General features: G+C 30.3%; 1 protein-coding gene across 2 annotated transcripts in view; it reads left to right on the top strand.

Moving 5' to 3' along the window:
* The first annotated feature begins 1,547 nt into the window (after window positions 1-1,547).
* LOC136983669 (apoptosis-stimulating of p53 protein 2-like) overlaps window positions 1,548-15,073 on the top strand; it is a 47,327-nt gene continuing 33,801 nt past the window's right edge. For both annotated transcript variants that reach the window (XM_067280478.1, XM_067280477.1), the window contains exons 1-4: window positions 1,548-1,878; window positions 3,606-3,885; window positions 14,029-14,222; window positions 14,295-14,984. In XM_067280478.1, the coding sequence (XP_067136579.1) occupies window positions 1,870-1,878; window positions 3,606-3,885; window positions 14,029-14,222; window positions 14,295-14,984 (1,173 nt within the window). In that variant the 5' untranslated portion in view covers window positions 1,548-1,869. The remainder of the gene's footprint in view (window positions 1,879-3,605; window positions 3,886-14,028; window positions 14,223-14,294; window positions 14,985-15,073) is intronic.

Below are 15,073 nucleotides of genomic sequence, written 5' to 3'. Positions count from 1 at the left end.
ACCCGTTCCTCACCACCCGGCCTCCCCATTGTGGCCCTGGCCGAACCCATAATGGGCATGGCCGAACTCTTGTTGGGTATGATTAAAAAGCTCTCTGTCTACAAGGTAAAAATTAAAAATTACCAATAGAATATCAATACCAAAAGCACCAATAAAGTACCAAAGTTGAATTGCCTTCGATGATCTTTTATTAAGGTAATTCATATTGGAGTCCAAAAAAGTTAACTTTTTCAATATATTAACTAAGTATGAAAGCATAATAAAGAATAGGGCTTTTACATGATATTCGTAGTGAGTTCTGTCGGGCCCAGAATCGGGGTGGCCGGATAACGAGGGATGAAATCCGACATCCGGGACAGACCGCCCGTGAAGAATTCCTGGGGGTCGATCCGGGTCTCTCAAAGAAGCAGGCTGACGCCTTTACCGCCTGTTTCACAGGATTATGAAAAATTTTCCTGATTATCGAGACCCTTTCAGCTACAACAATTTCTTCGATACAGAATTTATCAAGACAATAGTTAATTACTTCCTTTGTTTGCCCGTGTTAACAAATGTTGTGTACGAGCAAATATTTGTTAGAACCTTATACTTTCTAAATAAATTAGATAGAGACATTTAAACAACCATAATAATTATTTAAATAGATTTGTCACACACGTGTTAATTGTCAACAGAATACATCGAGAAACTTCCAATTATGTTTAGTGTTTGGAAAAATCACATATTTTCCCTATCTCGTTACGGTGTTCTAACACATTCTTGATGCTCCTCCTCCTAGAAAAGGGAAATAATGTTGTTATATAGAAAGTGGCCAATCCTTTAAGGAAAAATCAGGCTTTTAAATGGTTCGTTGCGTTTATACGCAAGCAGTTCTTCTAAGGAAAGAAATGAAAGCTAAAATACAGTAATTTCGCTAAATATACGTGATTCAATAAGCGAGATTCGGGCACAAACGTCAATCGAGCAAAGGAAAAGCAGTCACGAAACTGACAAACGGCGGAAGAAAGGAAATCCGCAAATCACAAAACCGAAGATCCTCGTTAATCGTCGCACACCCCCTCAAACAATGGAATAGTCTATTATATGGGCGATAAGTCGCTCCACCTAGCGGCTGTTAACGGCATTATAAGTATACCAAATTTGGTGTATGCGCGTACGCACAATATATATAAAGATAGGTCCCGATTAAAGGGTGTAGGGGCGTGATAAAAATCGCATAATACACCACTCGATTCGGTTCTAACTTTTAAGGATGATTAAATCGACATTTTTAGAATTTCGTGCTTCTTTTAGATACAAGACGAACTCGTATTTTGTTCGGTAAGAGCACGTGTGCGGAAAGCGTACGATAAACACGTGTACGGCTCTAAATAGAGGGGTGCGCCTTACGTTTATACACGAACTTCACAGAAAGGAAAAATAAGAGAAAAAAAGAAAGTTATATACACAAACGAATACGTTAATTGCGCTAACGTCAATACCAAACGAGCGAAGACGTAAACTTGTTTTGCACCTCGTGTTAAAAAACAGACACCGATGCGTGACGTCACGCGCACGTGACCGCTTGGTTAGAGCGTATTCTGCTCTTTCTGTCTACTCGCCGTTTGGAGCTGGACCAAGAAGTGAGTGGTTCGTCGCTCACCGCAGGGTGAAAGAGGGTGTTGGAGTATAGAAAACTTGGGAATCGAAGAGAGGAAACACGAGATGGAGATTTAGACCAGGAATTCGTCTACCTCAAAACCTTTTCATGTTCCTGTACATTGGACTCCGAAACCTGACGCAAACTTTTCTGTCTTTGTTAACGTGTTGGCGAGGTGTGGTCGGTTTTATCGGTTTAATTTTACTTTCCAAACTGTAAATAACGGCGAGATGGTGCTGGTAAGTCCAAATTTTCAGCCATTTTACCGAAAAAAATCTAGTGTTAAGTTAATTGATACCTAAGCCGGCGCGTGTAGTTAAATTTAAAAAAGACCTATATATAGAGTTATGTATCTACTGTCAAATTTCGTCATAACGTACACCTAAATGGCTTTTTCAAGGCAGATTTATTTATCACTTTTGTCCTACTTGCCATTTACAGTAAAGGTTGTAGAGCGACCTGTAATTTATTTATTTATTTTACTTTTTTTTAGGTTACTAATTAAACCATTGGCAGATACACATCGCGCATTAAACTTAATTTTCTAGGTAAAGGTTTTCTATCAGTCATCACCTACTTAAAAATGTAATTAGAGGGAAGTCTTTAAAATGCCGCCTAGTTAATTATAATTAGAAAAAATAAAATAAATAAATAAAGATGATTTTTTTCCGTTTGAGCTTTCAGATTATATCGGTGTCGGGTTGTTGTCCTTACAGAAAATTCCCTACGACCGTTGCCTAACGATGTATGAAAGCGGAGTTTGAAGAGGGTCGACGGACAAGTTTTAGAAACTATCCTTTCAGAACTGGTATTATTTTGGTTACAAAGCATTCCTAGGGACTAAAATGTACCATTGTTGGTGCGAAATGGTAACTACGGACTGTTATGCATTGGATTTTAGTGTGTTAGAAAGGGTCGTTGAACTCCGCTACATCGAACATTTGTTCGGTTTAAAACCAGTATTAGGATTAATTATACCCTATTGTTAATCTGTTTACATAGGGATGCGACTCTAAGACTCCCCTGTCGGCCCTTTTCATAGAAATTGGATCCCTTAATCCAGTTCTATGCGTGGATTTTCCGCGCGATTGTATGGTAATCGCGTAGGATTAAGCTAAGAAAATTTTAAGTTTGTAGTAAAATTAAAAATCGCGTGCAGACTAATGCTTGAATTGCAGTTTTCATTCATTGTTTCCGTAATTGCTTGCGATATTGTTTAATCGCGTATTGTTTTATCTCTAATCGGATGCGATGGCGCAACTGGAGTCGCGTCGCTCTCACGTTATGTATTCATGTAAACGCCATGCGATATCACGCTCGCCTCTCGCGTCACATATCTCATTATAGTTTTAATAGGTTATCGGCCTTTTTCTTCTGTAATGACGTAACTTAAGATTTTAACAGAGGCAAAATATTTATTTTTAAGCGTGTAATCGCGCTACGCCACAATTTGTACTACAGAAATTTTAAAAAACGAAATTAATTCTAATAATTTGCCGAGTTAAAATCGATAGCGAATTGCAGATTTGTGATATTAATAAACGGGATGTTTTTATATGAATTTGCAATATTTACTCGGTGTTGTTCTTGATATTCTCTGCTATCGCTGTTAGTCGATTTCTAGAAGCGACGAAGCGCACGTAGTCGCTCCCGGCGCGTGGCCTCACAGTGCGACGCGCCGTGAGCAAGAAAGTAAGACGATTATTCGGATTAACTGAAATGTAGAATGTACACCACTAAATCTAATTAATTGTCTACTTTCTTCACCTTTCGAAAACATTAAACATTACGAAAGAAATGAATAAATTGGATGATTTATCAGTAAAACTGATTCGACGCGCTCGTCGTCGCATCCGAAAATGGTCGATTATCCAGTTACGTAAACGAAATTTAATTAAGTTAATTTCCCGTTTTATGTGTTTCGGAAGTTAATTTGAACGCCTATTGTTTTATTTTAACCGTTTAGTTGCCAGAAAATAGCGATTTGACATTATCAGAATTACGTGAAATAGCCGCCAGGCAACAACAACAGATCGAAGCTCAACAACAACTGTTGATAGCCAAAGTACAAAGACTGAAATTTCTAAAACAGCAAGAGGCTCGACATCACCAAGAGGCACAAACGACAGAAAACGAACGACTACGATTTTTTCAAGAAAAACTTGAATCACAAGAATTAAAATTGCGTCGATTAAGGACTCTCAATGGACAAGTCGAACAGCAGAGAGCTAACAACAACAAATTATGTAAGTAACGCCATTGTATGTAAAATATATACATTTAAACTTCCATTTAGTGCCTCCGTTCGTTCCACTCAGAAATGGGTACTAAATGGAGTGTGTTGCACTAAACCCAAGTGCCTCAAACGCTAAGAATTACGTATAGTAGCGGGGGTCTGCTACTGGCAGTTTGCAATGCAAAATTTAAGATACTGAAAGGTTCTCCAATATTTTATGGGGGATGTTCACTTGTAACGCTATTTAGAGGGAAGCTAAAAGAAGTTTAACTGTATATACGCATTACTCTAGGTTTTATTTTTAACTCCTTATCTTCTACGAGTTCCGGAAGCTGTTTTGTGTCGGAAATTTAATTTTAAATTAGCATAAATTTAGTTTAATTAAGCTTTATTTTTATCTTTTTATTAAGAAAATATACTGTTTCTTAATCCGGATGCTTGTGCAAAACGTGAGAAGTTGCTATCTTGTCTTATGATATAACTTAACGTTGCAAAAAATAGATTTTTACTGTTTATCCCAAACTTCTCAAGTATCGTTCCCATGCGATATGATCTTATTAATGAATTACGAGTTATAAATATAATTTTTTTATGTATATCACACGTATATATAATAGGGCTTAATACTCGTTAAATTAAAGAAAAAAATCTTTTAAGTTAAAAGTCTTACCTTGACCCAATTGTTGATATGCTAACTAAGCGAATTTATGCGGTTCTACACGTTAAATTTTTTAAATCTTTTTACAAAAATGGATCCAATTTTATTGGATGATGCTCAAATGTTAAACTTGAAACAAAATTTTAAAGATATGATCCTGTTTAAAGCTGGAGATCAATTTCTGTATGAGAAACTCGTACTTTATAAACGTTTTCTGGAATTAAATCGGGCTTTTTCTTTATTATTTTACAACAATAAAGTTCAAGTTTTAATTTTAAAAAATGCTTAAAGTTTAATATTTTTTTAAAAAAATAATCCTTTAAAATTTGAAAATAACCTCTTTAATGGTACTAAATGTGCGTATATAATCGTGCCAAATGGAAAGAATTAAGTGTTTTGTTTAGTAAAACGAATAAAATTTGAAATAAAATATACCCAAATTAAAATAAACTTTAAAGCAGATTTACTTTAAAACCTGAACATCTCACTTAAAAACCTGCTCAAAGATACCGAAAGCGCTTTGTATTGCCATGTATTTTTTTTTTTTTCTGATCGAGAAGTAAATACTTTCGACCTGCTAGGAATCTTCCCCGACGATCAGGTTCTTTGTGCACATCTCATATTACGCAGCGAGCGTCTTCCCAACTCGTTCTTGTATGCGGGCCATCTGTACATTTCTCGTGTTACAAAACAGGTCTATTCTATGCGCTCTCCTTACTGCATTTTATCACAGTTCAAACTTCAAGTATAGGAAAATAACTGTAAATTTTGTACATTTTAGTACAAACAAACGTTAAATAAAGATATAATAGTAATAATTTTAAAAAGATTTACCGCTTCTGCGTAAAGAAATTTATGATAAATAAGGCGAAACAATTAGATTACACGTTAAAAATAGTTGTATATATTCCCTATAAATATATGTACTTGAATTTCTTTCGATAGAGGTAGTAATTTGTTTATTATGAAAAAAATTTTCCGCGTGTTTTTCATTCATAAACCACTTCCGTTCGGTAAATTACACCTTGTTCTTGGTAATACTAATATAGAATTTTCGGCGCCTTTTAATAAAAACGCACCGAATGGAGCGCGGTTCAGACCTTGACATAAGATTAAATGTTAACTAAATAACGCTTTTAGATACACACGCCATTGGAATTTTGCCTTCGGATTGTCTGCAAGTTTCCTCTCGAAAGATCTGGTCCGCGACTAGATATAAACTTTTATATCAATCTTCGCCGGCTGAATAGGAACGAGTCGGTCGGTATTTTCGGCAAAGATAACATAAAACAGAGCCGTGTTTACAATCGATAATAAAAATATCTCTAGAATTTTAAAATGAATTATAAATTTATATTATAAAATATCGATAAATTAACGTTTATTTTATTTGAAAAATAAATAAATAATATTTTAAAATCAATTAAAATTTCACAGGGGGCGCGCATTAGGTCAGACGTCTTGACCTATTTTAAGGTCACGTGTTATTTCGGTGCTTTAAATATTTAAAATTCTGAATTATTCTTCCTGCATGAATTGTTTTTTTCTGTATCTTACAATACGTTGACCGGTCAACAAGATGGCTTTTACTTGATCTAGATGTTTTGCACGCCACATTTAAGGTGCGATAACTGGCCGAAAATATATATAAAGATGTCATAAAGATTATATAGCACATAAAATAAATAATGATTACAAATAACCTACTTATTATCATTGTGATAATTCAACAAGCAGAATTTGTATTGATAAATATATCCAACAAAGATGATAAATAAATAAAAAAATAGTATTTACAAATTGGATTTTTGACAGAATTTTATTATGTGAATTATAAGATTTAACATGACAATGAATTGCTAAAATTATGTGTGTCTTTCATTTCCTTATATACATTGGATGGATAAGAGGATTAATTTTGTATGCTTCATGAATGATTTAACTGTCTTGCGGTTATTAAAAGAAACTGAAAGAGGACAAACATATGTTGAGAATCTTTGAACTCATTTATTTTATTATGCAAAATGTTTTCTTATTTTCTAAGGCAAAGTGCACTTTTGTCCAATTTAATAAATGTTTCAAATAGATTTTTAAAAATTCCGTTCATTTTTTACCGTTTAAAGAATAAATTCGAATATTTTGTAATAGATTGCTTCATTTATGTTAATTGTATTTAATTAAAACCTTCGTCTACGTTGGAATTCATTTATAAAAAGGTTATATAAATTGCGAATGAATTTTGAAGGCCGAGTTATTTAAAATTTATATAACTTGACGTCAAGAAATTTCCTTACTTTTTTTAATAAGCTGATAAATATTTATTTATAGAAATGTAATATTAAGTCATCATCCTAGATCTAAAATTACATTGTTGATTTCTAAAAGTTATGTAGTTTAAAATTTCAGTTGTTAATTACAATATTTTGCTTAGTTGTGTGCTGAATATGCTTGTTCTCAGATATAATTTCTAAATGTATTAATTAAAAACAAATATATAATTTTTAGAAAGTTTTTAAATATTTTACAAAATAATATTAAATGTTTTTAATAAATTTTGTTATGTTGTTAAATTTTTAGTATATTTTGAATTAAAATTAATTTAATTATCCTGATTTGATAGCAGGAATAAGTAGAACTTACTGTGAATTTAGCAATTACAATATATTTGATCACATTAAACAACTAAGGTAAAGGAATTATAAATAGTTAGGGTTATCAACTTTCAAAGTAAGAAATTTCAAACATATTGTGAAAGAAACCAATTTGAAAAGTGATGAGAAAAGAAAACCTACAAAGGTGGCAGCATTTTTTTCCATCCTTTGATGATTATGATAATGAGGAGGAGACAGCTGAATGACTGAGGCAGTTCAGATGTCAGCTACCACTGTGGGGACCCAGAATCAAGATGTCAGGAAGTTTCATGAGTGACTGGAGTCTGCATGAGCATGAGGAAGTCCATTCTGGATGTATCAGATATTGTCCCTCACTACCCTGCCATCTCCATTGTGGGCCTGGACAAACCCATGATAGGTATGATTAAAACAAATCTTCTAAGTGTCCATGGGGCAGAAAGAGAAAAATAGAATAAAAACTGCAAACTGGTGGGAATGAAAGTAATTCAGATTACAATTAGAGGTGCCAATTTCCCACAAGAAAAAAGGGACAAGCAAACTCCTCATTCATTTTTCAGAATATTTTCAAAACGGTTTTCACTTTGCAAGCAATTTTTAAAACATTTTTAAAATTCTGTATAATTTGGAAGATTCCAAACACTTGACAATCCTCTAATCATAAAAGCTTTAACGCTTTTATTACTTTTATTTATCTTAGTTGATTTTTAAAAAATAAATAAAATCTGAATTTAAAAGGTTTTTTTCTTTGAATGAAATTTAATATTCAACTTTTTTTCTGTTCAGTTGTCATTCTGAACTTTTCTCATTCCTATGGATTTGTTCCAAATAGTTACCTAGTTGCATTGGAATGTTGTCTAAGTTTTTGAAACAAATTACATTTAAATTATTCAAAATAACTTTTTATATTTAATTAGTATGAATGATTAAGGTTAATAAGAAACAGTTTATATATATCATGATTATTTTTGTGATTACATTAACTAGAAATACATTGGGATGAAAAAAATTGCAATTAAAATTTAAAGCTTATTTCAGGATATAGAAGCTTAAATTTCTTGTAATCCTATTTTATAGATCAAATATCTATACTCTGATGTAATTTGAAGTTGCTTAATATCAATTTAAATACAGGAAAAAATAAAATCTAATATAGTGTTTATATAGATTACATGTTTACAAAATATATGTGGCTTATTAAAAGTAAACTAATAGGGAATTTGATATAAGTTAATACTAATGCAACTAAAAGCAAACCAAAATTGAAAATATAAACAACATGACGTCAATAAATTTGCTCATTATTGTTTATTATATGATTTTAAGTTTTTTCAAAAATCAATCATTCTTAATTAATAGGTTTAAGTTCAATCTAAGAGAAGTTGATTTAAAAACAGCCGAATTATGATAAAATTAGTTACAAGTAAATAATATAAAAACTTGATTTTTGAAAATATTTGAAAATAATAATAAAATATTTTTTAATGTTTATTTGTAAAATAAACATGTATTGAGCCCTTGAACTTGTTGGCCCAATTCTGATCAAACCTGCTGTGAGAATATATCTATGTTCTTATGGCTATCTTGATAATTCTGAGTGTCTTAAATATTAACATTCGTTGAATATTTACAGAAAGACGGTGTTACGGATACTTGCTTTAATTATTTAGAAATACGGAAAATTTATGAGAATGGATATATTTTTCATATAAATCTATGAAAGATATTGTAGAATCTGTTTAGATTAGTCTTTTTTGGATTAAGTTATATGAAATTTTCTTTTTTTGAAATATTTTCTATTTTGATATTAACATGGGGTTTCTCAATATACTGTAGTTGGATGAATCTATTTTATTACATCAGGATGACAGACATTAGTTAGTTTTTTAAAAACCAACACTCAGTTCATGTATATGAGGGTTTTTAACCTCTTTCTATGAATAAGTGTATGACTGTATAGGAAGGAGGAGACAGGAGACTAGCTTTCATTTTCTGTTCCAATGTATTTTGAAGGTTTATACGTTGCATATTCTGAGTGCCCATGTAAGTGTGATAATTATATTTTGTTCAGAGAGGTTTTTTCCTAGATTAACCAGAATTTCAAACTATCAGGGTTTAGTGATCTCCTACTGTATTATCCTAGCTTTCTTTTATTATTGTAATACTCTATTTGATATACTGTATATTATGCATAATTTTTAATAATATGTAATGCTTTGCATCAAATAATATAATGATGCTTGTCTGTCAGAATATCTTTATAAAGTTAATAATTAATTTCCTATGAGACAAAATAAAATTGAATAAAATAAATGGATATATAAAGAATATAAAGTATTTATTATGTTATAATTTGTTATAGAAATGGTAAGTTATATTTCCTTTTTAAAGGCAATATGTTATTAATAATGTGAGGATTACAAATATTTCTTCACTCTTCATTGATTATATTAACAATAATATAAATAACAAGACTAAACAGACATTAAACATATTTTTTTAAGAAATGTATAACTATAACCCATACACATAGCTTTTGAAACTAATTTTAAAAATTGGTGTAGATTAACTGCCTAAATTAAATTCAACAATATAAAGTTCTAAACTCTAATTGATTTGAGTTAGTTAATTGATTAACTAGCCCAAATCAATTTAATTAATTTGATAATTACTAGGTTAATTATATTAAATACAGATTTATATTAAAATATTTTTTGTGAATTAAAAAAATTAATGACACATTAATCTGGTTATTGTTTATGATTTCATTTATTACAGTTTTTTTTTATTTTTAAAATTCAATTTGCCTCGTGGACACTAAGAGGGCTTTATTTCAATGCTAGGCCCATAATGGGAGCAGCTGGATGGTGAGGGATGGGACCTAACTAGAGTTGCCAAATTTTTCAGAGTAACAAATTCTAAACTTGAAAAAATAATGAACAAAAGAAAACTTACAATCAAACTTGGGAACATCTCTTCATGATGGTGATGATGAGACAACTGGATAGCTGAGGCTATTAAGGCATCAGCCTATTGCTTTTGGGACCAAGGATCAAATCTAGGCAATCAACTCCAGGAATTTTGTCATGGGGAGTCCATTCTGGATATATTGGGCACCTGTCATTTATCACCCTGTCTCCTCCATTGTGGACCTGGCTGAACCAGGGTAGGTTTGAAAAAAAGCTTTATTAGTGCCCACAAGACACTAAGAAGGCAGAATGAGACAGGCAGAAAAAGAAAAAAACAAAGCAGGAATGAAAATAATTTAGATTACAATTAGGGATGCCAACTTCTAATGAAAAAACACAGATGAGCTAAAAAACAATTCCAATTCCTGATTTGTTTTTCAGAATGTTTCTGAACAATTTTTCAAAAATAACTGAAATTCTGTAGTTTGGAAAATTCCAAACAATTGGCAATCCTAGACCTGACATATCTGGGTCAATCCATTCATAAAAATATTTGACCTTATCTGGACTCAAACCCGTTCATTCAGACTGACAGGGAGGCATCTTTACTGCTTTGGCCATTCAGCTATCCATTTATTATGGTTAAGTTTTCTGTAATAAAGTAGACGAATATTTTTATCTCGAATAGGTTTCTTATTCAAAGAGTTTACACCTTAATATTTTGTCAATTAAGATAGTTTTATTCCTATTTTTAGTTTGTTTTGATATAAATTTTTAAATTGTGTCACTAGTTTTCACTTGATAAACCTACTGTAAAAGTGCTCATCTGTTCCAATTTTAAATTGTTTAGTATTGAGTTATATACTTGACCTATTTTCAATTTTTTTAAAAATTATTCTTATTAATGTCATAAAATAAAATAAAAATTAGTTTCCATACTGAACAAATAAACATTCCTGTAATTTTAAAAATATCCAAGTTGCTCTGAGACGAAATTGATTTTTCTTGGCAGCTTAGACCTTCGTAACATTTTTTATTGCTTTGAATAATATTAAAAATTAGATAAGAAAAAATATGAACATTTTTCTGTTGAAAGTAGTTGAAATACTGAATTGATGACGACATTTAGACTTCAAAACAGTAAAATACTTTAGTAAATGAATAACGAAAGATTAAAGCACATTAAAGATATGTTGAATGGGCTTGTGAATAGATTATTATATTATTAATAAAGAAGATGAACAGCCAAATAAGATATCAGTATCTCCAACACATCTTTAAAAAGAGTAATTAGCGATGAAAACAGTTGCTCTTTGACTGAATTTCTAAACTTAACTGATAAAAAATAATGAAATTTATGATATGTATACTGTTGTTAGTATCAGATTGTTAAGTATCTTTGTTTATTTTAACAAGTCATAAATCTAAATGCATTATTTTTATATATCCATGTCTTAGTTTTCATTATTTTTCTTTTAATGCTAAAGTATTTTCTTTCATAATGAAAACACATATTAATTGAAGTTAAACTGCATTTAGAATATAAATAATTCAAGTTTTTGTGTCGAAATTATAACACTAGATACAAAAATTATACTAATAATGATTTATATATGCATATTTTTACCTACTAATCACTTATTCAACCTTAAATAATAAGACTAATATTTTTTATTAACAGGCATACATTAGCTCATTTATCTGTTAAATGTATTTAAACTATATATATTTTATTACAATTAAAAAATATAATAGTAATATATTCTTAAAATACCTTTAAAACTTTTGTTACGTTTATCAGTTTGAGATAATAGAAAATTTTTTCAGTAAAGTTGAAATTCTAATTGAAAGTGTGCACTTAGAATCATAGACAGAGTTATGAGAGCATGGGTAGGCATTATCCTCCAATATTGGGAAGGAAAATTATTGAATATTATCCCAGACTGCATATATTATTTATAGCTATATAAATAATAAATAATTACTTATAATTATTCGTACCCATAAAGGTCACTTAGAGTGACCTTCAGCAAAAAGCTTCTGGAATCTGTGATCACAATCCTCACCACTGGTCTTTATATTGTGCCTCTAAGAAATTTGTTAAACGTCCAAATTTATAGGTTTTTTTCTGTTGTATACAATATAAATAGACTAATATACTCGATATTAAAGTACTGGAATTATTAGGTGATTTATTAAATAGTTTAAATGATCTATTGCAAGAATAATAAGCAAAAATCAACCATAACATTGCAAATTCCACAATTCCAAAATATTCCTGATAACAAAAACATAATTCTAAAACTGAAACATTCACACATCTCCGTGGAAATCAAAATCTAAAATATAAAAATAAAAAACCTTGGAAAGTATAATTCCTTACATAAAGTTACAGATTTTCTTAATAACTAGATGATTCATTAACTAAAAAATATATTATCCTATCTTGTTTTTTTACTTGAAAATTTTATATATTACTTCAAGTTCTAGTTACTTTCAATTTCCCCTCCTCCTTCCCTCCTCCAAGTAAATGAAAGAATTTTAAACAGATTTAAATCCAATTTCAACATTATATCACAAATAGAAATGTAATTAGCATACCACGAAATACTAATTTACTATAATTATATAAAACAATAATCACTTCAGTTTTTTAATACCGACATTAATCTGAACATTAAAAGTTGTTTGAACAGATTGTTAGCTATGATTACATTTAGTTGAGATTTGTATTATTATAAATAATTTTGCACTGTTTACTGTGAAACAGTACAGTATCATTGCATTTCACTATTATTTGTTGATTTTTAAAAACAGAATTAAAAAAAATTAGCAATCATTTTACTTGATATTCACTTTTTTAATATACCAGTTTGCTTTGTATGAGGGTGTTAAATTACTTATTAACTCTCTACAACATAAATAAACTGATTAAATGTATGTGTTTATTAAAATTGTATGAATTCATGGCAAGCACAAAAAGAAAGTTTGCATTGGTTTTTATTTGTTATCACTCTACTAGTGCTTATATCTTACAAAGTATTGCTGTGCATAAGTATACATTTTGCTCCCATACCTGGTTTGTGAAACTGTATAAAGTATATTTTCAGTGTATCGTATTATCAATATAAAATGGAAGATTTTACAAAAAAAATTTAGAATCTTGTTATTCTTCCCTTTTAAAAACACAACTAACAGATAAAATTTCAAATGATTTTACTCTAAAAGGGTTATGTAGGTGCATGAGACACTCTACAACAAAGATATTCCTATGCAAGTTACAATAAAAATAAAGATGACAAAAATATTGACAAGTTTTGTACAGTTTATATGTAATATGTTGTTTCATTATATATAAAGTTATATCATATATTAAAATGAAAAATTATAGAATAAAATCATTAAAAACTGGCACATGATTATTGATTGAGTTTTATTACTTTATCCCCACATTCAAATTTCATTCTGACACCTCTGAATCTAAGTTTATATTATTACATCTTCTAGTTTGATGATTAGTCTATAATCAGATGTAAACATAAGCTTGAAATATTATTATTGTAATGATATTTTGGATATAATGGTAATAGTCGAATATGTGAAAAATATGGATAAACAATTTGCTGTAAATATTAATTTCTTTTCTATCAGTTTCGTATGAAAATAAATTACAATTTTATTGCCAATAAAGCGTATTCATTTATATATAATTTTAATTACTATTACTTTTAAATTGACCTAGATAATTACTAGCATAAACAAACACATATATTGCAACAGATTCAAAATGTATACATACAAATCAATATATATATATTAAGTTTCTGAATATTATGTAGTAAATTATTAAATGAATCTATAATAAATATAATTATGTTACTGTCTTTGTGATATGTTTTTACTTTTAATGTTTTATTAAAAAGTATTAATTTGTTGTATGTATTCTTAATATTTAGCATCCGAATTGGAATCAGTACGGCTTTTGTTTGCTGAGAAAGAAAAAGAATTGTCATCAGCTATTCAAAAAGTTGGCGATTTGACACTTCAGTTGGATGAATTAAGGCAGGGAAATCTGAATGAACTCAAAAATGATAATGTTTCCATTTCTTCCTCGACTCAAGAGCTTGTTAAATTACGGCATGAGCTGTTGGTAAGGACAGTTTTTACTCTACAGAGTTGGTTAGAGATAAATATTATAAATGGTGTAATTTTTTTTTCATAGTATCACACAAAGTTAACTGAACAACAAAACACTCGAATAACACAACAGAGGAAACTTATAACACAACGTCAAGATGAAGTAATGCGTGCAGATCAAAGGATATGGGAACTGAAACAGAGACTGCATCGTAAGCAGCTACATAATCAACAACTCTCCAAGCAATTACAGATGACAGTCACAGTTCCTAAGCAAGGTGTTTCAAAACAATTGAGACCATTAAGTTGTAATGTTGCTGCAGTTGAACCAGTCAGGAGACCCCAAGAACAAGAAAGGTCTCAAGATGATATTCATGCAAAATTGACTAGTATTGATGATTTCAAAGAATTTTTTCCAAATAAGAATGATCCTAAGTATCAAACACTGCCTTATAATACTAAATTTGCTGTAAGAAATGGAACTCCTCCTGATGAACCTGATTCGACCGTACCTAAAGTGGATACTAGACCCGTGGCATTTATGCCACCTGATATTGAAAAGGGAAATATGCTCATTGCAAAAGCTGTTCCTGCTGGAAACATCTCCCCATCTAACGTTTCTTCAAATAAGTCTTATCCATCATCTAGGATAAACCATTTTACTCCTCGCCCATATGGCCCTGTATATAATTTAAGTCAAGCCTCACCACTTCCTGTTTCTGGAAGTAATAGTACTGCTGTCGTTCATCCTGTCATAACAAGTAGTAATAATTATGTAAGTTTAATTATTTTTATTTTTTTAACATACTCTAATACAGAGCAGTAAAGTGGCATCACTTTGATGCCACTTTATAGTACTATGAT

The sequence above is a fragment of the Centruroides vittatus genome, unplaced genomic scaffold (genome assembly GCF_030686945.1).
Source record: "Centruroides vittatus isolate TY-2023 unplaced genomic scaffold, ASM3068694v2 contig_884, whole genome shotgun sequence".
Classification (NCBI taxonomy): Eukaryota; Metazoa; Arthropoda; class Arachnida; order Scorpiones; family Buthidae; genus Centruroides; species Centruroides vittatus.
Note: the sequence above shows the minus strand (reverse complement) of the source record. Positions and strands in the feature narration are given on the sequence as shown.